This window comes from Vulpes lagopus, chromosome 17 (genome assembly GCF_018345385.1).
Source record: "Vulpes lagopus strain Blue_001 chromosome 17, ASM1834538v1, whole genome shotgun sequence".
In the NCBI taxonomy this organism is placed as follows: domain Eukaryota; kingdom Metazoa; phylum Chordata; class Mammalia; order Carnivora; family Canidae; genus Vulpes; species Vulpes lagopus.
In genome coordinates this window covers 9,945,177-9,967,521 of record NC_054840.1, presented here as the reverse complement: position 1 = coordinate 9,967,521, position 22,345 = coordinate 9,945,177, and the positions used below count along the sequence as shown (strand labels likewise).

At 36.3% G+C, this 22,345-nt stretch overlaps 1 protein-coding gene across 2 annotated transcripts in view; it reads right to left on the bottom strand.

The window, feature by feature from the left end:
- Window positions 1-12,396: 12,396 nt before the first annotated feature.
- The window catches only part of ZBBX (zinc finger B-box domain containing), a 107,237-nt gene continuing 97,288 nt past the window's right edge, over window positions 12,397-22,345 (bottom strand). For both annotated transcript variants that reach the window (XM_041731940.1, XM_041731941.1), the window contains 2 exons: window positions 14,291-14,429; window positions 12,397-12,520 (listed from right to left, as the gene is read on the bottom strand). In XM_041731940.1, coding sequence (XP_041587874.1) covers window positions 12,403-12,520; window positions 14,291-14,429 — 257 coding nt within the window. In that variant the 3' untranslated portion in view covers window positions 12,397-12,402. The remainder of the gene's footprint in view (window positions 12,521-14,290; window positions 14,430-22,345) is intronic.

Genomic DNA, 22,345 nt, shown 5'->3' with positions numbered 1-22,345 from the left:
CTCAGCTTACTGCTATTCTCTTTTATTTCCAGTATGTCCTTTGTAAAGCTTGCCTATTGCTGGACAGTGGCCTTTCTCTCAACTACAGTGCTTGTGCCACCAAGGAAATATGTCTTCAGTCTAGGTCCTACTCTCCTGATTTCTACAGAGTCCACCCCAAAAACATCTTCACACACTCTAAAAGTAGAAAAAAAGCCTCTGATACTGAGTATTTCTTAAATTTTAAAAAATCTATTTGTTCAGCTTCTTACAACTATGAATGAATGAAAACAGGTTGTAGAGTCACTTCACACATTAAGAGGTTTCCTCAAACTCTTTTCAGCAGAACTAGAGGCTACAGATTTAAAGTGCTTCTTAAATTGATGAAATAAAAGTGCATCATCAGAACAATGACTCAGCTTCTGAGTCAAGCTGAGTTTTTCCAAAACCAAGTCTATCTTATGGATTTGTGCATTATGATGTACTAAGCATGTACATAGTACTATTCCACTCAATTAAAATAGTCGTAAGAAGGACTCATTTCTCTTTATAGAGCACTTAGAATTAGAACAGCACTATTTAAACATTCTAGATGAGAAGTCTTTGGTGAAGAAAAATCTTACACAAAGGAGTGATAGGGAAGAGACAGAAGTAGGGTTTCTGTTGTTGAAACTAGGGTAGGGTTTACAACCCTGCCACTTGATGCCCTCCACTCTCAGAGATCTTCTTGAAACCACCAATGCCCCATGTAGCAGAGTTTGAGCACTTTAACATAAAAATGATTCTCTAATCTGCATATGACAATGCAGGAGATAAATACCTCAACAAACAGTGCAGATATTGCTTCCCATCTTCCTCTAAATCAAAAGGAAGACAGCCCATGACCCCCATCACTCATTTTGCTAGAGATCCACGGTGATGACCATTTTCTCAGGAATTCGAGAAGGCAAATAAGTGCATCGCTCTTGTACAGAATGACATACTTCTGCATTGTGTGGCTGGCTTCAGCTTGTCCCCATGTATTAGGGGGAATCCCCCTTGTTCTTTTTCCATCTTGTCATCATTACTTAATATATAACTTGAAAAATAGACTCTACTGCTTCTTGTCCCTTTAGGACAGAAATTCAAGTCTCTATAGCTTAGAAAAATATACCGTTTCCTAACATCAAACCTTAAGATAACTTTGGCGTGTGGTAATTCAGAATCTTCCCTTTCCAGGATATAAATTGTCTGAATATAGAACTGAATAATAACTAATGAACCTATTAGTGAGAAACCTCAAAAGACAATTGTTTCTCTCTATGTGTGGGCTATTTCTGTCACATAAGTTTTGCCAGGAATGCTTTTCATCCCCCACCCAACTATCCTGCCTGAGATGACAAATTTTAACTCATTCTCAAGATCCAAATTAAATATCACTTCTGTGAAGCCTTCCTTAATGCAACTCTCACAGACGTGAGGTCAATCTACATTCATTAGTACAATTACTTGTGTGTCTATCCTCCCTATCAGACCATAAATTCCTTCAGGCAGGATTCATACTTTATTCATTTATGCCCCAAAGCCTACTTCGGGGCCTAGCACATAATGGATAGTAAAAAATGTTTATTAGGATGATAATACTATTGATATAAATGAAGTACCTCACAGAATTGTTTTGTGGGCAGGCATATTTAGAAAATCTGATGATCCAAGTGGTAATCTGACCCTATAGCCAAGGACAGGAAGGACACACACTAACTTGCCTCCCTACCACCACTTCCTATTTATTAACAAACTACAACTTTGGCAGAAAAATTAGCCCTGTGATTCTAAGGCTATAAATTTATCACATGTCTAGATTTTACCAAGACTTATTGAATGTCTACTAAGTTCAATGTAGAAGATTTAATTTTTTTCGAAGAAACACATTTTTAAGAATTACATTATGACATACCTATAATAAAGCTATATTTGGCTTTTTTACAAAGGAAACATTAGATCCAATTTTATCACCTAAAGTTAAAATTTGTTCCATAAATCCATAAAAGATAGTAAACTATCTTTTAAAAGTTTATTGAAGGGGAAAGAAGTAGAAAAGAAATACTGCACATGTTGGTAAATTTAGATTCTGGAATTGGAAAGCCTGTATTTGTAATCCAACATCCTCACTTAATTAGTCCAGAAACCGTGGGCACATTATTTAACTATTTTGTGCCTTTGTTTCTTCCTAGGGAAAATGGGGACTAAAAATAGTACTTACCACATGGGTTTGCTATGAGGTGATGAAAAATGCTTACAACACATGATAGATGCTCAATATATGTCAGGAAGTTACTACAGACATTTCTTCTATCAATTGCCTACCTCACACCTTGTGGAAACAAAACATTTTTTCACTCAATTAATATCCACAAATGAATAATGATACTAATGAACGTTCTCTTTGCCAGACACACACGGGTAACATAGTTGGGAATGGGACAGCCTTCTACTAGAGGATGCTACTTATACTCTAGCAAAGATGCTAGTAAAAATATAAATAAATGCTTTATGCAGAAACAAACAGTGAGGAAAAAAATTAATATGCAAGAGGACAGATTGAAGAGGTATATAGCTTCTTCAGATACAGAGGCCACTTAAACTTCTCTGAGAGATATTTGAGGTGAGACCTGAACCTGAAGAAGGGGAACCATGTAAGGATCTAGGGCAAGAGTATTACAGAAAGGAGAATCGTAAAGCTAGAAGCTTCTTGAGTTCAAATAACAGCAAACAGGCCAGTGTGTATATAGCACAGGATGAGTTCAAGAAAAAGCAGCAGATTATGAGGCCCTAAGGATAGGTAGGAGCCTAATCACAAAGGCCTTGATGGCCACTGGGAAGCTCTGGCTTTGGTTTTCTAACTGTAAGGCAAGGCTAGTGGGGGAGTTTGCATTGTGGAGGCATGTGATCTGATCTTTGTTTCTAAAAGATAAGTCTGGCTGTTTGTGAAGTAGAGATGTTGGGTGAGAAGAGTGGACTGGATAAGGTGGGCGTGGTGGAGGCAATTAAGAGAGGCAATGTCAGGGTATATTTTAAGACAGAACTAACAGCACTTACTGCAGAATGGATATGAGCCTGCGAGTAAAGGGAAGAGTCAAAGGTGACTCCCAGGGTCCTTGGCCAGAGCAGTTGGGTGAACAGTGCTGCCATTTACAAAATGAGGAAAACCCAAGACAACCGGTTTGCAACGAAAAATCCACAATTACATTTTGAGCATGTCAGTATCCTAATCTAGAGTTAAGGGGTGTTTTTTAAAGTGAAATTATGTCTTTCAGGTTGGATAGGATCACTTCGAGTGTAGATATGTAAGATATCACAAGATTGTGACTTGAGCATATCAACATTTTAGAAGCTGGGAAAAGAAGGAATTTCAGACAATGCTGTGAAGCAGCAGTAAGACTAAAAGGAAAAAAAAAAAAAGATCAAAAGGAAATCATAAGAGCGTGGTATCCCCAAACATGTGGACAAAGGCTTCAAGGACAATGGAGTTGTCAACCACATCAAATAAGGCTGAGAGGCTATGATGAGTTCTGAGAAATATGGAGGTTACTATTAACAAGAGCATTATGATCAAATTGTGAGAACAAGAGCCTAACTTCATGGGTCAAAGAGGACACAGGAAATGAAAGTGGCGTATAGAAATCTCTTTTGAGGAGTTTTACTATGGATGGAGCAAAAATTATTGTGAGAGGAATGACTGAAGAGGATATGGGTTCAGAGCAATCGGTTTTCTAATGGAAGAGATAGTAAAATGGTGTCCCTTCTCTGAGAGGATTAAGAATGGGAAGTCTATCTGCTTTATAAACAAATCTTCCACCAAATTTGAGGTGGGTACTCCAAAGATTATTCATTCCAAGAAACTACATGCTTAACCTGAATTGAACTTTGTACAGTTGGGATTCCATAAAGAAAATGCAAAATACTTTCCTTCTTCTCAGGTAGCAGGGGTTGTAGAATCAAGTAGAATAATTCCTCTAAATCTAATTTTAAAAACTGAAGCATTTCTATTTCTACATTCTAGACGGGAAATACCACAAAATGAAAAAATTGGCTGTTTGGTGTGATTGTAGGCTATCATTCTTGTTTGTAGGAAGAGAAAATAAAATTTCATCTACTCAAAGAAGTATCAGTTAATCAGATACTTTAATTTATGAAAAGATAAGGAATATATTCTTAGAAATATGGAAAATTTAATTGAGACTGTTTTTGACCAGCTTTATGTCAAAATTGTCTTTTACATAACAGTGCTGTGAACTGTGTTTCACTAATACCAACTAAATGTGTTTTTAATGATGTTACAATAAACTTAAAATCTTGAGAGGAGAGTGATGCTGTCAACGTATAATTGTTTCAAACTTGAAAAATAAACCATTTACCCCCAGGGCAAGGTTTATTCGCAGATAAATGGCTTGTTTTCACCTTGGCATTTATCTGATAACAGGAGGAGACATATCCTTGGTAAAAGTTCTATTATCATTATCTCTTATTTTAATCAGAAGCATCTGGTTGAGGCTTAGTTCCTCTTCCATAAAGAAGAAAATGGGGCCATTCCAAGAATCAATAAAGGGGTATCAGTGAGACAGGCTTGAGCTCCCATCAGAACCATCTGGCCCTGAATGCCAGACAAGCCAAGGGAAGGCACTTGCCACATTTGTAATATTGCTTTTGAAAGTCTGCTGAGACCTCCAGAGAACACTCTGCCCCACGGGGAACTCGGTGTGAAATTTCACTTCATAGTTGTCAAGTAGATCAGTCCTGGAAATGAAAAAGTGTCTATGATGAGGGCATTAGAGAACGAAATTAGAATGAAGTCCAGGTAACTCATTTCCAGCACTGGCTCTTTGAGAATAGAGCAATATTGACACTCGAGTCACAAGTGACAGGATGGCCTTGAGGAGGCCTAGTAGGAGCACCCGCACTTCAGGCCGGTGCTGTTTGAACTGAGGGTACCACATCCATGGTTTCCATACAGTTAGAGTGATCCTGAGGTAGCATCAGCCCCTGATCCCCTTGCCTTTTCTGTCCCTATCTTTACACCTACCCCCAATGTTCACAGCTCTGTCCTACAAACCTGCTTTGACACTCAGTTCCTCCGCCAAGCGTTTCTTAGAGAAGTCCAAGGCTTTCCAGGCCCACTTCACTTTTGAAACTGGCCTGCTGAGTTGCAGACTCTTTTTTAAACAAATTGTCCTTTCTTCTCTCCACTCCCTCTCACCATGGCCTGGAAACACTTGTTTGCCTCTGACCCAGCCCTGAGCCCTCCTTAGGCAACCATGTCACCTGGCTGGAAAGTATAAACTGGACCAATCCAATGTCTCTCTCTGGATTTAGAATTGAAAAACCAATTCAAGGGACTGAAATAGTGATGTGAGGAGAGTAGAGAGGGAGGCCTTGTTCAGAACTATTGTGGGCATCACCAGAGAGTATGAGTCAGTGTAAGAAGCCAGTCAGTAGACAACATAGAGCTAATGTGCTCCCCCCCCCCCACAAAAGCAGGAACACATGTTGTGATCGAGACCATCCAGAGAAAGAACTGTCTCATTCTAGGAACCCTAAAATCCTGCGAGGCCAACTCTTCTACAGCTCCTGTTCTTGGGTTTCCATACAATTTCACTTTTCACTAAAACAAACCCACTTTACTTTCAGTATCCTGATTGGGTTTCTGTACTTGAGGAAAAAAATATCTAACTAGAAGTCAGTTAGCAATGCAGAGAGCGGCCTAAAACTAGATAATTTTTGACAAACTTCCCAATGAATTGAGGAGAAATTATCCTCCTTCATTATTCTCTGGAGTCTAGACTTAAAATAAAGAGATGTAAATCCAATAAAACATCCTAACAATATATAACATTCTGTGTCAATATAAATCCCAGAAAACTAGCCTGAGAGGGGCCCAAAGATCTAGGACTCTAGGCCAGAGATCTCTAATTTCTTTCTTCAATCTCACAAAGAATCCTTTTATATAAAAGATACCCAAGCAGAGATGCTTTTGTTGAACATCTCAGTCCTGCTTCATACTTCTCCCCAAAATCAAGAAACCCTACAGGTCCCCAGAACGTGGCTTGAAAGCATTTAATCTCTCATTTGATATGTGAACTACAAAGGATTGAAGCAATCCTCTATGTGCACATAACCAGGAGACTTCCTCTCTGAGGCCATCTGCAATCTCTGGCTCTCCTATGCTGATATCCAATATTCCTATAAGAAGAAACTATTTTATATTTGTTCTCTGTGGATTCTTGTGAGAATTTCCATCATAGGCTTCAAAATATCCTAATACTGGAACATTCATTTGAGACAAATATTTCATATCACAGTATTTTTAACAGAGTGCATTGAAAGTCCTTGCCAAAGCAGATTGGATTTGGGCATCAGCCCAAAGACTGAACTTTAAAGAGATGTGGAATGTGTTTCAAGAAGTTCTAAGGTGAAAACCTGAAGCTGAATGATGATGAGGTCTCTGTTGGTGTAACTAAAGTGTGTCTTTGAGACCAAAAGAGAGGTATGGTTTATATATGAAACCGACTGATCGAAGTATAGGAATGTCTCTTAAATTTGACTTATTTAAATCTCAAACGGTTGGTTTCTGTCACATAACTTCCCAAACCACATTAACTGCCAAATGCATATATTCTGAAAGGAAGGTGTGATAGATGAGTAATGAAGGTAGTATTAGAGGCTGTGACAGACGTACCAGGGGCCTTTGGTATCCACTTCCCCATCTTCCCCAGTGATACAGCTCCAGGTTTATTCTGAGCAGCACTGTGCCCACTGAAGTGACTACATTTCCAGCTTCCCTTGCATCTAGATGTGGCTAAGTTCCAGCCAAAAATATATGTGCAGAAGTGCTGTGTGAGATTTCCAGGGATAGTGGTTAAAGGAAGTTACCTCAGTTAGGGGGTGTCTGCTTTACTCTCCCACTGTCCCCCTTCTTGACACCTCGAACTCAGATTCTGATGGCTGGAGACCCACCACTGTCTTGAATGACAAGGTGACCTTGAGGATAGAAACAACACAGTAAGATGCAGTTGCCCCCCAGCTCCGCACCGCTTACCCCCAGACTTCACATACAGGAGGATCTTCTATGTCGGTCCACTGTTCTTTGGTGTTTTCTGTGAGATAACATTAAACCAAATCCTGATTGCGTCACTGGCCTAACTTACAAAGTATTCTTTAAGGACTGTGGTGTGAGTCGGAGGAAAAAGTGAGTGGGGATGGATTACTTTTGAGAAGTTAAATGTGCATCTGTTTGTCTCCTGCCTGCATTTAAATGCAGCTTTCATTTTTTTTAAGTGCAGAAAAGAAAAATTCAGTTTATGAATTCTAGCATTGCTTGAATAAACAACGGAATGTCATACTATAAAAATATGAAAATCACAAAAAAAAAAAAAAACGTAAAATGACATTAAAATTTACCCTAACTTATGTTAGGGTAAACTCTGCTACCTACCTTTCCCATACCTAACTTATGTTGGCCATATGAGGTTTGATTGCAAAATAGGGATGAAGTACATCCCCCCACCCTTAGAAATCTTCCTATGCATTTGTATCTAGAATAATCCATATTTGTTTTCTGGATAGAAGGCGATACACATAGTGCTTCTTTCTGACAGAAATAAGAGCAGAGAGATGCTTAAAACTGTTTCCATAACTGTTATTGCATATTACATGTAGTTGAAAAAAAAAAAGAAAAGAAACACAAGCTAACCCCATCAATCAATTAATTCTTTTCATTTTAAACATAACTGTCACCTCATGGAGAACATTAAAAATATCCTCTCCTTTTCCTTAACTATGGAAGACATTTGCATTAAAAAGGGAGGATTTTATTTCCTTAGAGTTCATCTATGCCTGCTGGTTATTCCCCAGCTAAAGTCATAATCCTGTTTGCAACATCATAATCATTTACCCAGCAAACAATCAGGGTGTCACTAACAAAGAATTATGACTTTAGGTGGGGGATAAACTACAGGCACAGATGAACTCTGAGGAAATAAAGATTGTTTTCATGAAAATGTGGCTAGTAATAAATAACCGGTGATGAAAATTATGATGAAACAAAATATCCCATAAAAACAGATTTGGGGAAATATAAATAGTATGTTTTTAAGATCTCTCCTCTCCGAAAGTATGATGCACAGAGTGTTTATAAAAGTACCAGTGTAATCTTAATATTTAAAAATTCTGAATTTACACATGATAGAAGAAAGCGAAAAATAGGAAACAATGTTTCAAAATAGTCTTAATAAATTTCGATATTTAGCTTTGAACATAACTTTATACATTGTTCAGTCTAACTGTTCAATCACTGACAGCATTCTCCACTTTAGATATTGAGTGACTTTTGTGTATCATTTATTAACTTGATCCTGAATTCACTAATTGATCCATCCATTAATTTGTCTATTCAATGACTGCAGTGTAAACTCATGAAAAGTGATGGTAATAGCATGACAGAGAGCATTTCAATTCCCAACATGTTTCCACATCCACTACTGCTTTGGGTGCCCACAACATTCCTCTGAGCTAAGTAGACTCAGTGTTTTTTTTTTTTTTCTTTCATGATGAAAAACACGTTCAAATAAGTTATATACCAACTAGTAAATAGTGTAACCTGATAACCCATGTTTCTCTCATTTTATATATCTTACTGTCTCCCCTTGGGAAAAATTACAGGACTGAGATGGCTTATCATTGGATTCTGTCACTCATTCATTCACTCATTCATTCCTGATAACCAGCAGTGTGAGCTAGGCAAACGGTAGAGGCAAAGTGTGTAGTGGTGTACAAAATGGGCATAATCCATGTTCCATTGAAAATGTATAGTCTGGTTGACATACATTCAAAAATCACACTTGGGCAGCCCAGATGGCTCAGCGGCTTAACGCCACCTTCAGCCCTGGGTGTGATCCTGGAGACCCGGGATTGAGTCCCACATCGGGCTACTTCTCCCTCTGTCTGTGTCTCTCATGAATAAATAAAATCTTTTAAAAAAATCACACCATAAATTAATATGCTATGAAGTACTATGAAAGGAAAAGCAGGGATGCCATAAGAAAGAATAAAGAGAAAGGAACATAGGAGATTAGTTTAGACAAAAATTTGAAAAAGTCTCATTCAGAAGGTACATTTTGAGAACTTAGAGATGAGAAATACTATGTAACTAAAACCAAGATGAGATAAGCATTGCTTAAGATCTTTCCAACCACTGAATCATAGGGACAAAGAGAACTGTTTTTCTGTTTTGATTTGTTTTGTTTTTTTCTGAATCAAGGCATTATTTAAAATACCTGAGTGCCCTCTTACAGAGATGGATCCATTTTGTGACATACCTTGTTCAAGAAAGGTTTTCTGTGTGCTTCACATATCAGGCACAGCATTAAGTGGCCTGTGTTGTGTCGTACTCAGAGTGCACTGGATGTGAATGACTGCAATAAATATCAAACAACATACTCAAACTATCAAATATAATTTAACGTCAATTTGTTTCCAATATGTGTATGTCCAGAGTTGTAAGACTATAGAATTTCATATGACTATTACACCATGAGGCAAGTCTGAGTATTAACTAGTAAATACCAACATGCATATAAAACCATGTGATCATTTGTCCAGGGCTTGCTAGAGGCACAATGTGATAACGTTAGCACTGGAAACATGGTTGTGATTCTTCTGGAATGTCTGTAACTCTCTCAATTCCACAGTCAGAACTAGGTGCATGCTTTTAACACTGATTTTAAGCCTGAGCTTCAAAATGAGAGAACACATTGAAACTGCTTCAGGCAAAGGCTCTAATCTTATTTAGTTTTTATTTCCTCATTAGACTAATGGCAAAGGAATTAAGGAACTTTTCTAAATGTGTGGTTATGGGAAGCAAATAAAGGCAGAAGGGGGTCTGCTCTGCCACAGAGGACCCTCATGTTTAATTTCAATGTCATACTGGAAGTCAAATGACAAAGTCAATGGTATACGCCTTATCCCAGGTACTGGCCAATAATAACTAATAACTAATTCTCAGATTTATTTTTATTTTAAAATTTTAAATTGTAAAAGGTAACTGCATGTTATAAAATCTCTTTCTGAGCTAGTTCATAGAAGACACAAGCTATGCCCGGATACACAGAAGGAATAGTAGTGGTCCTCCCTCCTTAATGAGAATAGAACAACACCTCCTTTCACTTTGTGAAAGACACTGGACTTGTATAAATTGCAATGAGGGGGGAATTTTCTTCTGTATCAGAAGGAAAAAGGAAGAGGTTTTACAGCAAAGGACGGTAGAGAGAGTCAGGAAATTTCAAACCTGAGCAGACATGCTAAAAACAAAAATAATCCATTTTCTTCCTATTTTACCTGATGAACAGGCAATCTCCATTTTAACTATAACTACTAAAATTCAGAAAGCCAGCAGCCTCAGGACAAGATGCCAGAAGGGCCTTTAACAGACATGATGAGGATTCAAGGGTGGCTCACTGTTATCTCTCCAGGATGGTGACAGAGGAAGTGTTCAGAGGAGCCATACTCTTAATTTTAAGATATTTATTTCTTTAGAGAAATTTCTTTTTGATAGTATGATTGGATTTCCTATTGCTTATTGTTCATTTATGTTAATCACTTTTAATGAAGGGCATTTTTAGACCTAATTAAAGGGCATTTTTAGACCTATTAAAAGGCATAAAAAATAGGTATCTTCATTATTTTTTATCCTGGCAGTAGGTGACCTGTGTGAATACCAGTACAGTATATATTGATCCCATGGAAAAAAAAAATATCAAAGATAAATTAAACCAAACAATAATCAGTCTTATACAAGAGGTTATTTACCCAAAATCATAGGGAAGAAAAAAAAGTTTGATCTTTGAGATATGTATGGCTATGCTCTGCTGATGGCATAGCCAACATGCAAGTCTGTTTTCCTGATGTCAATAAACCCCTTAAGGAGAAACTGTCCTAAAATGTCACCAAATGACAGTCATAAAACCATCCCTGTGCCTGTCTTCTTCTGCTCTTTTGTTAAACCCTTGAATCAAAACACCATGTAAAGCACGGAAACCCATCAACCCCAAGATCTCCTACTACTCAAGACCAGGAGAACACCTCTATATGGGTTATTTTCTTTCATTATCACAAGAATCCAGCAACAAGTATTTGTATTAGTCAGGGTTCTCCAGGCAAACAGAACCAATTGTGTCAGCTAGCAAATTCAAAATCTACAGGGCAGGACAGAAGGCTGGAGACCTAGGAAAGAGTTGATGCTGCAGTTTGAGCCCAAAGGCAATATGAAGGCAGCAGTCCCTCCTCTTTGGAGGACTTGCGTCTTTTTTCTCTTAAGATTTTCAAACTGATTTGGGACACCTGGGTGGCTCAGCGGTTGAGAGTCAGCCTTTGGCTCAGGGCGTGATCCCAGGATCCGGGATCGACCACATCAGGCTCCTTGCACGGAGCCCGCTTCTCCCTCTGCCTAGGTCTCTGCCTCTCTCTCTCTCTTTTTTTTTTTTTCTCTCTCTCTCTGTCTCTCATGAATAAATAAATAAAATATAAAAAAAAAAGTTTCAAACTGATTAGATGAGACCCACAAACACCATGAAGGGTGATCAGCTTTACTCAAAGTCTATTTATTTAAATGTTAATCTCATCTAAAAAATATCTTCACAGAGACATTTAGAATATAGTTTCACCAAATATATGGGTACCATAGTCTAGCCAAGTTGACATAAAATTAACCATCACACTGACCCTCAAAGTAAGATGCTTGGGGTGGGGGTGGGTTTCTGCATTCTCAAGTATATGTTTCTATGTCATACTAGAATGACAAGTGTTACTTCTGCTTTATATTGGGTCCTCTTTTTCTCTTCTGGCAACAAAGTTTGAAGTTAGCAGAACTTTTCTAAATGTCAAAAACCCTAACAGAATAAAAACAAAACAAAACAAAACAAAAAAAAAAAACGAAAACGAAATATAATTACCAAAGTAAAATATGGATTGTAGGCTCAATTAATGGTATTGCCAAGTATGAGTTGGTGATCCAACGTATACTCTTATGAGGACACAATTATTTAAATACAATCCAACAATTAAATATTTCTTTAAATGCAATCATGTTCTAACCTATAGTAGGTTCTAGAGACATAATTATAACTGCTATTTTTACAAATTCACCTAATTTTCCTAATATGATCTGCAATATAGTGTGACATACAATAAATCATTTGGAAGAAAAAGCCCTTAAATTTATAATTTCATTAACTTTTATTAGTCTGAAAACCTTGAAATATCAGAAACATTAATAATCAAAATCTCCAGCACCTGGACAGGTAATCACTTGGTCACTTTTTCAGCTGTTTGCTTTACTTTAGGTACAAAATGGAAAAAGTAATGAACAAATGATCATTATCATTAGGCACTCTATGACCATGGTAGTGTGACGACATGTTGCTTGTCAAGAAAATCCTCTTCCTCCTCATCTGTGCTGCTTTCAGAAAGTGTCAGCAAAGACTGAGTTTCAGTATCTCTTTCAGAAGAGCTGGAAATACATTAAAAGATCAATACACAATATACAGAACCAGGTTTCAACTCTTCATTTATCTTCTGATCAATATGACATGCATTGAAGTCATTGGAGGCAGGCAGATGTGAGGGGGCTGTCTCAGTCTGGGGCCATAATTTTCAACGTGCCCAATATACCAAGCCTCCTTTTAATGAGAAATTCTCATCACTCTCCCTCTCCCAAGAAATAAAGCCACAGTGGAACCAAGGGGAGATTTTATGGTCTCTGGTTGTGTCTTTCATTGATGATTCAAAAGGCACTTCAGGAACTTGCAGAGCCTCAGGGTCATCATTAAGAACATTCATCATTACATTGGCTTTTTAATAGAATCCCAATGAATAGACTGCCAGATAAATCACCTCTTTTGTGTACAGTAAATTAGGACGATGTGGATAGCCAGTCAAGATATGCCAAAGCCAAAATTAATCGCAGCAATTATTTAGTTATTTTGTTACATTTTATTGGGGAAAGGAACTGCTAGAAACTCTAGCCTATAGGTGTCAGCTATAGGGAGGGAAGTAGGGCAACAGAAAGGAGTTTGTATGACTCAGATTTTTTTGTCCAAGTTATCTAGAATTTCAGCCCATGTATGCCACCAAATAACATAAAATACTTCATTCATCCTGCGATGGATATTTTTTGGGAACCTTTTAAATGCCCAACAGAGGCTAAATCAGCTGTTCCTAAGCTCTGATCTGTGGACCAGGGCAGACCTGACTGAGATAAAAATTTTCGCTACTCTAAGAAGAGAAAATAAGGGCAAGGTAATGACTTTTTCATGACATTTTTTTTTAATTTTAAAGAACTGTGCTTTATTCTGTTTGTTCCTTTATATTTTTAGTATTAAATGTCCTTTCTTTCATGAAATAATGCCGAGGGTATACCTTAAGTTTAGTTACTTTGTTTTAAGAAAGCTTTTTAGGGAAAAAAAAATAGCAATTTTATATTGATCCCTCTTTTTAAAAATGTAAGTGGTGTTAGAAATGCAAAAATCCAAGGACCACAGCTAAACGATTTTGTCCTTTAGAAAGACAGACTAATGGACTCTTGATTCCCTTTCACTGCAGTATCAGACTTCAAACCAATCAAAGGAATTTACAATTCAAGGAACTTTTATTTTACATTTATCTTGATCCTTCTGGAAAAATTCCCTCATCCTTTTTTAAAGAGATTCCAGCATGTCAATAATAGATCAACACGATGAACTACTTTCTGAAGCATTTATTAGTATAACCTGTGCTCTCTATAGACTGATCATCCCTAAATGTTTTTCACATGAGGAAAAGAATGAAATGATACAATTTAAAATATGCTATCATTAACAATCTTGACTTGATTTTAAGAAAGACTCTTCTCAATATTCTAAAAACCTTATTCACATTAAGATTCTATTAGTGCAAAGTATTGAAATGTATTAAGTTAATTAATGCAAGTAAAGCAACTGTCTTTCAGTATAAGAAGAAAGGCTGAATGATTATAAAATTCCAAATATCTTTTCTTTTCGCTGACATACATTGTGGAACAGAGAATTATCTCTTCACAGTCAAGTAACCACTTCATAAGACTTTTACTAAGTCCTGGTAATAGGTCAACAAAAGACCTAGACATTTGATAAAGAATGGCCATGTAAAGTGCACACATAAGGACACTCCTTCTTTATATAGTAAAGATAACTATTTGGGGCTCGTCAAAAATTTCAGTATGCACTATATTTACATATGGATATGGGCTGCAGGCTTAACCTACCTCCATTCCTCAACTGCACAGGGGCCTCTTGCACTTGAGGTCTTATGGAAATCTAGTGTAGTCTGACTTATGTTCAACGAATGGTTGTTGAAGGCTGGTAATTCTTCTGAGGTTAGGCTGTAAAGCTTTTCTGAAGGATCTGAAACATTTTATTTCATGCACTGTCAACACATAAATTCAAGACACAAATGCACAGTATATGGTGCTGAAAGTTTACCCAGCATAAACTATAAGCAGTACAAGGAAGGTCAGCACAGATTTCTAATCATCTCAATTTTCTAGAATTTGTGGGGTGGGCAGAGTACAAAGTAATTTTGATCTGAGCTTCTGAATTAGGCTTGGGTATCAAGTTACTTTCATCATATTGATTTGGTTTTTAGCAAATTCTCCGAATCTTTTCAGCTTTATGGAGATATGACGGACATGTAACACTGCATGAGTTTAAGATGTACAATATAATGATTGGAACACTTATATATTGCAAAATGGTTACCACCATAGTGTTAGTTAACAAACACCTCCATCGTGCTATATAATTAGCTTTTTTTGTTTGTGGTGAGAACACTTAAAATCTACTTTCTTAGCAACCTTCAAATATATATATTGTTAACTATAATCACCATGGTGTACATTACATTCCAGAATTTATTCATCTTCTAGCAGGAAGAGTATACACTTTGATCAATATTTCCCCATTTCCCCCAACCCCTAGCCCATGGTAAACACTATTCTAGTCTCTGTCTCTATGAGTTTGGCTTTTTTTAGATTCCACATATAAATGATATCACACAGAATTTGTCTTTCTCTGTCTGACTTATTTCACCTAACCATATTGGTTTTTAAATATATATTATAATTAAGGTGTTGATTGTCTTGAGAATTTACAAAATTGCAAAGAAAATCATGGGACCCTCTTCAAAGCTAGAATATTATGCAACTCTTCCATTTGCCTGAATGTTAAATAATTTATTGTTTACTTTTGTATTCTAAGGAATAAAAGCTTTACCCCTGAACAGTCTAAGGCAAAGGTGAGTTTTGGCAAAACTACCCTTTCTTTTTCTGCTTCCTTGCCTTGTTTGGGTAGATAATAACCATTTTTATGTGAAAGGGGAGAAGCCTTCAATCTTTTACATGAAGCTGGCCTATGATTTAGCTCAGGTAAGGACAAATAGTGCAAGTTAAATGAGCAAATGGGCCAGTAAGCATATTTTATATAAACTACCAAAAAGTCAAGTACAGAAATAAATATGATTACTATATTAGACCATAATGCCTTCTTTTCATCTTTGATAAAGTTGTAAGGGCCATCTAACTTATACCTAAGGTTATGTTAGGATGACTTTTAAAACTTATAAAACAGTTAAAATTACTGGGTGTTATTCTTCCCTCTACTCTTATGAAAATGCCAAGCAAATACCTTCTTAATCAGAAGGACCACACACCAAACTATGTGTATTATACATTTGACTGAGAGGGGAATGATAATAATAATTGTTATTATTATAATAATTATTCCTTGGTAGATAGTACTTACTTGAAGTTTTTGAGCAAGCAGAGATTCCCCTGCTGGAAGAAACTTCAGATTATTCCTGCTGCAAGACAGACCTCAATACATTTACAACTGGAAATACCCTTAAAATTTTTTAGGCCAGTGACTTTCAAATTATGATACATGGTGTATCATAGATTCAGTAGGTTTGGGGATGAGGCTTCTACTCCCACCACCCCAAAGAAATCAAGACAGCTTTCACTTGGTCTCATATAAATTTGGGGCTCTGTATAAGACTAATTTTGAGAAAAATAAAAAAAATTATTCATCTAGAATTTTTGTGGCATCCCCAGTTGTTGGAGATTGGGAAATTGTGGGTCCCCAAGGGATTGATAACTTGGAATTCACACAACCAGAATAAAAGAACTAGAAGTAGCCCTAAGCTCTTTAGCTCACCAATATCATCAATCACTATGTTCCAGTATCTAATTCTTTAGCTGAAGCTTTTATTTTGTTTCGTCTTTTTCCACAAGGTAAAAAAAAACAGGTATGCACAACACCTTGCCCAATGATAGGGAGTGTTACCTATGAGAAAGCAATCAATTCAGGATTTGGAATTGATAAAACTACAGTACTGAAACCTAACAGTGACTCTTAGATCTAAAGATACCACCAGGAGAGGTGTTTAATCTCTGCCAGGCATTTGAGTCTCAACTGAATGCACACAGAGCTAATTCAGATGGTGCATAAAGAATGGGCCTATTTTTGTATAATTGTTCATTCTCAAAATTATATTTCTGAATACCCTATGAAGTTAGTAAAGGCAAAGGGGACATCATTTGATTTTCAAGGCAGAGGAAAATAAAACTGCTAATGAAAACACTATTATGGGTTTGTGTTAAACCTAAAAGATCAATTGTACGAAAACCCAAGTTTCTCTAATAGAAGACCAGGGAAGACAGGATTGACATTTATATTGGAAATTCAGCTCTTATAAATTTACTTTATACTTGTCAAGAAAGTGGACTATTAGGAATGGATTGAAGTTAAACCTTTTCTATCCCTGGAGTAATAGTGCATGTTCTCTTATCATTGAAGAATTTCTTAAAGGCAATAATAAAGAATGGCGAAGGGGGAAAATTGACTAGATATGAAGTTTTAAGGTATATTTCTAAAACTCAAGACATTTAAAAATATATATTATTTATATTATATATATTTATATATATATAATAATATTATATAAATATAAATATTTATAAATAAATATAAATATAAATATATTTATATTATATATATTATATATATTTATATATAATAATATATTTATTATATATTTATAATATTTACTATATTTATTATATATTTATAATATAATAATATTATATTTATTATAAATTTATAATATTTACTATATTTATTATATATTTATAATATAATAATATTATATTTATTTATTATAAATAAATATAAATATAAATATAAATATAAATATAAATATAAATATAAATATAAATATAAATATATTTATATTATATATATTACATATATTATATAATATATTATTATAATATTATTATATTATATATAATATATTATTATATATATTATATAGTATATTATGTAATTTATATATATATTATATATATATTACATAATATATTATAAAAATATATATATTATATTATATATTTAAAAATATATATTATATATAAAAATATATATATTATATATATAATTATATATATTATATATATTATATTATATATATGATATTATATATCATATATATAATATATATATGACTTTATTCTACAGGGAAATAAATATTTAGATGAGTAAAAGAAATGAAGGAAAGAAGAAAGGTAGAGCCGAAAAGACTAGTTAAAAACTTCAAAGAATGAACACAAAACAGGTTACTTTCCTATAAGGAACCCAACCACCACCAATAACAACATCTAAAGAACTATCTAAAAAAAAAAAAAAAAAAACAACTACAAAAAAGAACTATCTAGCAGAGCTACAGATGATGTCACAATGTTTAGAGGGTGTGACAACAAGGACACTCGCCCTGTAACCTGTGAGCCCCACCCCAACCCTTCAGACTTTTGTTTTCCTCCCCCACCATTCATCCCTGCTGTCATTGTGTCTTGCTTTGTCTATCCCTCCATTCCTTCTTTCCTTTACCTTCACTCTGTCCACAACCCTCTGTCTCTTAAGCGGTCACAATATTGATTAGAAGTAAGGGTTTCACATTATATAAGTGGCACTGTGCTAGGGTGGTGAGACAAAGGAGTGGGGCAGATTTGCCTGGGTTTGTTCCTGGGCTCTCCTGGGCACCCAGAGAAAACCCTGGTCAGTTAGTAAATGATCTAGAGACTCAGTTACTATATCTACAAAGGGGAGATAGAAAATTGTACCTGCTTCATTTACCTCATAGAGTAGTTATAAAGATCAAATGAAGCAACGTTGCATATAAAAATAAGTAGTGATTATTATTACTCATTGAATGGTTTCATATTCCTTAGAATTTTTTAAAATGCATTTTCACTCATACATGGCACTCCTTTTTTTTTTTTTCCCCCTGAAATTGAAAGGTGATTTAAAGCAAAAAGACTGCCATTCCAGGGCAGCCCCTGTGCCCCAACGGTTTACAACTGCCTTCAGCCCGGGGCATGATTCTGGAATTCTGGGATCAAGTCCCACGTCGGGCTCCCTGCATGGAGCCTGCTTCTCCCTCTGCCTGTGTCTCTACCTCTCTCTCTCTCTCTCTCTCTCTCTCTCTGTGTGTGTGTGTGTGTGTGTGTGTGTGTGTCTCATGAATAAATAAATAAAATCTTAAAAAAAAAAAAAAAAGGACTGCCATTCCAGCACATCTTGACTGTCTTACAAGGGTTATTTACTTAATTTGCTAACTATAAATCCTCATTAGCCCTCTTAGAGTTTAATATCTCACTTGATGGTCAGCCTATGAACAGAGGCCCCAATTACTCACTGCCTTACTATTTTATTTCACCAATAATAAAGCTACATCTGCTAATATTAGGTAATTTTTATTCATTCTTGTTTAAGAAAAAGTACTTTTCTCTCTTTAATTACTTGGCTCAGGTAACTACCAATGGACTTCTACAAACATAGATTGCCATAGGAATTTAAGTCTTAAACCACAAGTCAGAATGAATTTGAATAAATGAATCATTTTTAACTAATGAAAGTATGAATGCTTTAACATGCATTATTATTGATACTTTCTCATAATGCATATCATCTGGTATTTCTCAAATTTCTGCAGGTTAGAACAATATTCAAAAGTTGACAAAGTGACTTGGTAAGTAAGTTATACTGCCATGTTGAGCCCATTAAGGAAGTGACTATAGCATCATTACAAAGATATTTGTTGAGGAAATATATGGCATGAACTATAACTAACTATACCCTCAAAGTGGCCCAGAAGAAAACACGGTTTTATAACAGAGACAGCTTTTAGATGTTTTTGACCAAAAATTAGATTTATCCAGAGAACCTTAACCCTATTGCATGTGGAAAGTACCACTCACTGGTTCTTTATATAACTTAACAGATTTTTTTTTCAGGGCTTACTATGTGCTAGACAATTAATTCTTGAGAGAGAAAGAGAGAGAGAGAGAGAGACAAAGAGGGAAAAAGAGTATGTGTGTAGAGAGAAAGAAATTTTCATAAATATATTTAATATGTAATCAAACTCAATCATTGAACAATTTTATGATAGGGCCTATTATTACTCATCCTTTATACAGAGAAACTGATGAAAAATCAGATTAAGAAAGTAATTTGCCTAATGTCATGAAGCTAGTAAGTAGTGGTTTCAAATTTCAAAACCAGGCTCCTGGCCCCAGAACCTGGCTTCCAACCACCCTGCTTTGCTGCCCCCTATCTCTTGATTCAGCAGAAAGTGGTGTCTGCAACCTGCACACCCATTCCCTGCCCTGTCCACACACCTGCGTGCCCTGCCTGCCTGCCTCTGAAAAGGCTCTAATATCAGCCACAGCAATGTGAATGAAAGGGGAAACACTTCACTTAATGCAGTTATTTTGTCTTTTCTGCTCCCAGTTCCTTGGTACAGTTGTTTCCCATAGAACTTAGAGGAAATGGATGTACCCTAGAGCTAATGGAAAACAAGTCGGGTTTGCTGTTCTCAAAAATTTAGCTTTCACAGGGATGTGAACACATTTACATTTGTATAAGAGTCAAATTGTGTAGCTGTGCTTCTGTGGAACCAAACCTCATGCGGAGTTTTTCCAGGCTGCACCATGAGTAGTGAAATGTGGGTGGAATTTTTCTGCCCATTGATGCTAAACAGAATACAAAAGTCTTGTACAGAAACAGTGAGTTTTCTAGAATAGCGGCTGATTACACCACAGCATCTGTCACCTCACACTGACTGTTGGGTTGATTCAGCTGATGTGCTACCCTCTTCCTTCTTCAGCTCCAGGTGAATGTCTCTAAAGCTGTGCACTCATCCAAAGCCAATCTTCCCAAATAGAAAGAGAGCTATTCATGGGTCAAGTGTGTGTAAGTGATTTTGTTCTGCTCCTGGACCATCAGAAAAGCCCTGGCGGTTCATAGGCTACACAGTATGTGCTTGCTTTTGTATACGGAAAGTTACATATTCTAGTGAAAATACTGGTGTTGGCATATGAGAAGATGAGTGGCCTGGGGAAAAGTGAAGTACGTAAGTACAAAAGTGATAAAGGAAATAGGAAAGCTAAGTGGTTAGAAACAACCACAAGAGACTACTGCTTATTAAGTGCTGTGTATCTATAAATGATTATAGATAATGGAATTTACCAATTTATCAAAATAAGAAACCTTTCATTTTATGATTAAAAATTGTGTGGTTATCCTTTTTAGATCCAGTTCAAGCCCGTCATGCTTCATTTTGGAATTGGTCTTTAAGTGAGAATTATCTCCAAGGAGAGTTACATTTGATTTTTAGTATTTTAGAGTAAGGCAAATGGACGATGGATATAGATGAATCATAGACTCTCATTCTCCAACCCATGATGAAATGAATAGAAAAAGAAGAAAAATTAAAGTAAAATCAAATCACAAAAGGGATCAAACAAAGAAAGGGATACAAGTGCACACAATAAACTTTGACAAAGGGCAACCAAAGAAATAAACAGAAGATTCATTGAGGTGTAGCTGTGTGCTACCACTGCCCACTCACTTCCCTCCTCACCTAATACCCACACCAAACTAGTAACAGAAAAATGAGAGTCATCTAAATCTCACCAATACACACCAATTTGGAGAAAAGCAGGGGAAGGGGAAGTAAGAATAAATTATTTGAAATATTTTTAAAGCCTGTAAGTACCCACTATAAGACCTTAGCAGATGAAAGAAAATTACAAAACTGCAGGTGTCCCCATAGGGACAGACAGATTTGAAACCAGGTACAATTAAGTTTAATATAATCAGGAAGACTCGAGAGGCCAGGCCCTTCAACAAAGGAGGATGAGTTCCCCAGTCCTTCAACTATCCTCTCATGCCTCTGTGCTGGCAAGACACAGAAAACAATGCAATAACCAATCCACAAATAGTAGCTCCAAAGAGAAGATTGTCACATCACAGGTGCACAGGTGCATTTTAGGGAAAATGGAGTCTCACTAAGATCAGAAAAGACCAAGCATGTGAGCAAAGCTATCCACAGTGAGTATAAACGAGGAAGACACAAAGAAAAGACAACAACTATCTATGCAAACTCGAATCCAAGAATCCATAACATGCAAAGAATAATTAAATAAAAGATAAATCTAGTTAGTAGAAAACAGATCAAGATCATAAGAAAATTCCCTATGAGTCCTTTGACTACTAAAAAAATAATGAAAACGATGTTTTAAAAGAGTGTACCACTGTGAGAAGCCAGCCCAACACGGTGGTATAGAAGATTCTGAACTCACCTCCTCCCATGGACACACTTAATCTATACCTACATACAGAGCAATTCCTTCTGAAGAAGAACTAAGGGCTGAATGAATGGCTTTTGCACAATAAATGAGAAAGCACACAAGGAAGGGTAAGAGATGGAGACACAGTAATGAAGGAAATCCCATCCCCAGAGTGGCAACCTGCAGTGGAGAGGCATATATCACCGAGGGGCCCATGCACAGACTCTTTCATCCTAGGATACAAAGGAAAAATAGTGATTTAAAGGGAAATTGGACTATAAGTAAAGGAAACCTATTAACTAACCATAGAGCATTTGAAAAGTGGTGGGAACTACTAGAAATCACTCTGGGGGCAGCCCGGGTGGCTCAGCGGTTTAGCGCCTGCCTCCAGCCCAGGGCATGATCCTGGAGACCCAGGATCAAGTTCCACATCAGCTTCCCTGCATGGAGCCTGTTTCTCCCTCTGCCTGTGTCTCTGCCTCTCTCTCTCTCTCTCTCTCTCTCTCTCTCTCTCTCTCGATCTCGAATAAATAAATAAATAAAATCTTTAAAAAAAAGAAATCACTTTGGGGTTGGAAACACTAACAAAAGCCACTTTTTTATGTTCTTCCTCCACCTTGATAGCACAGACAAAAG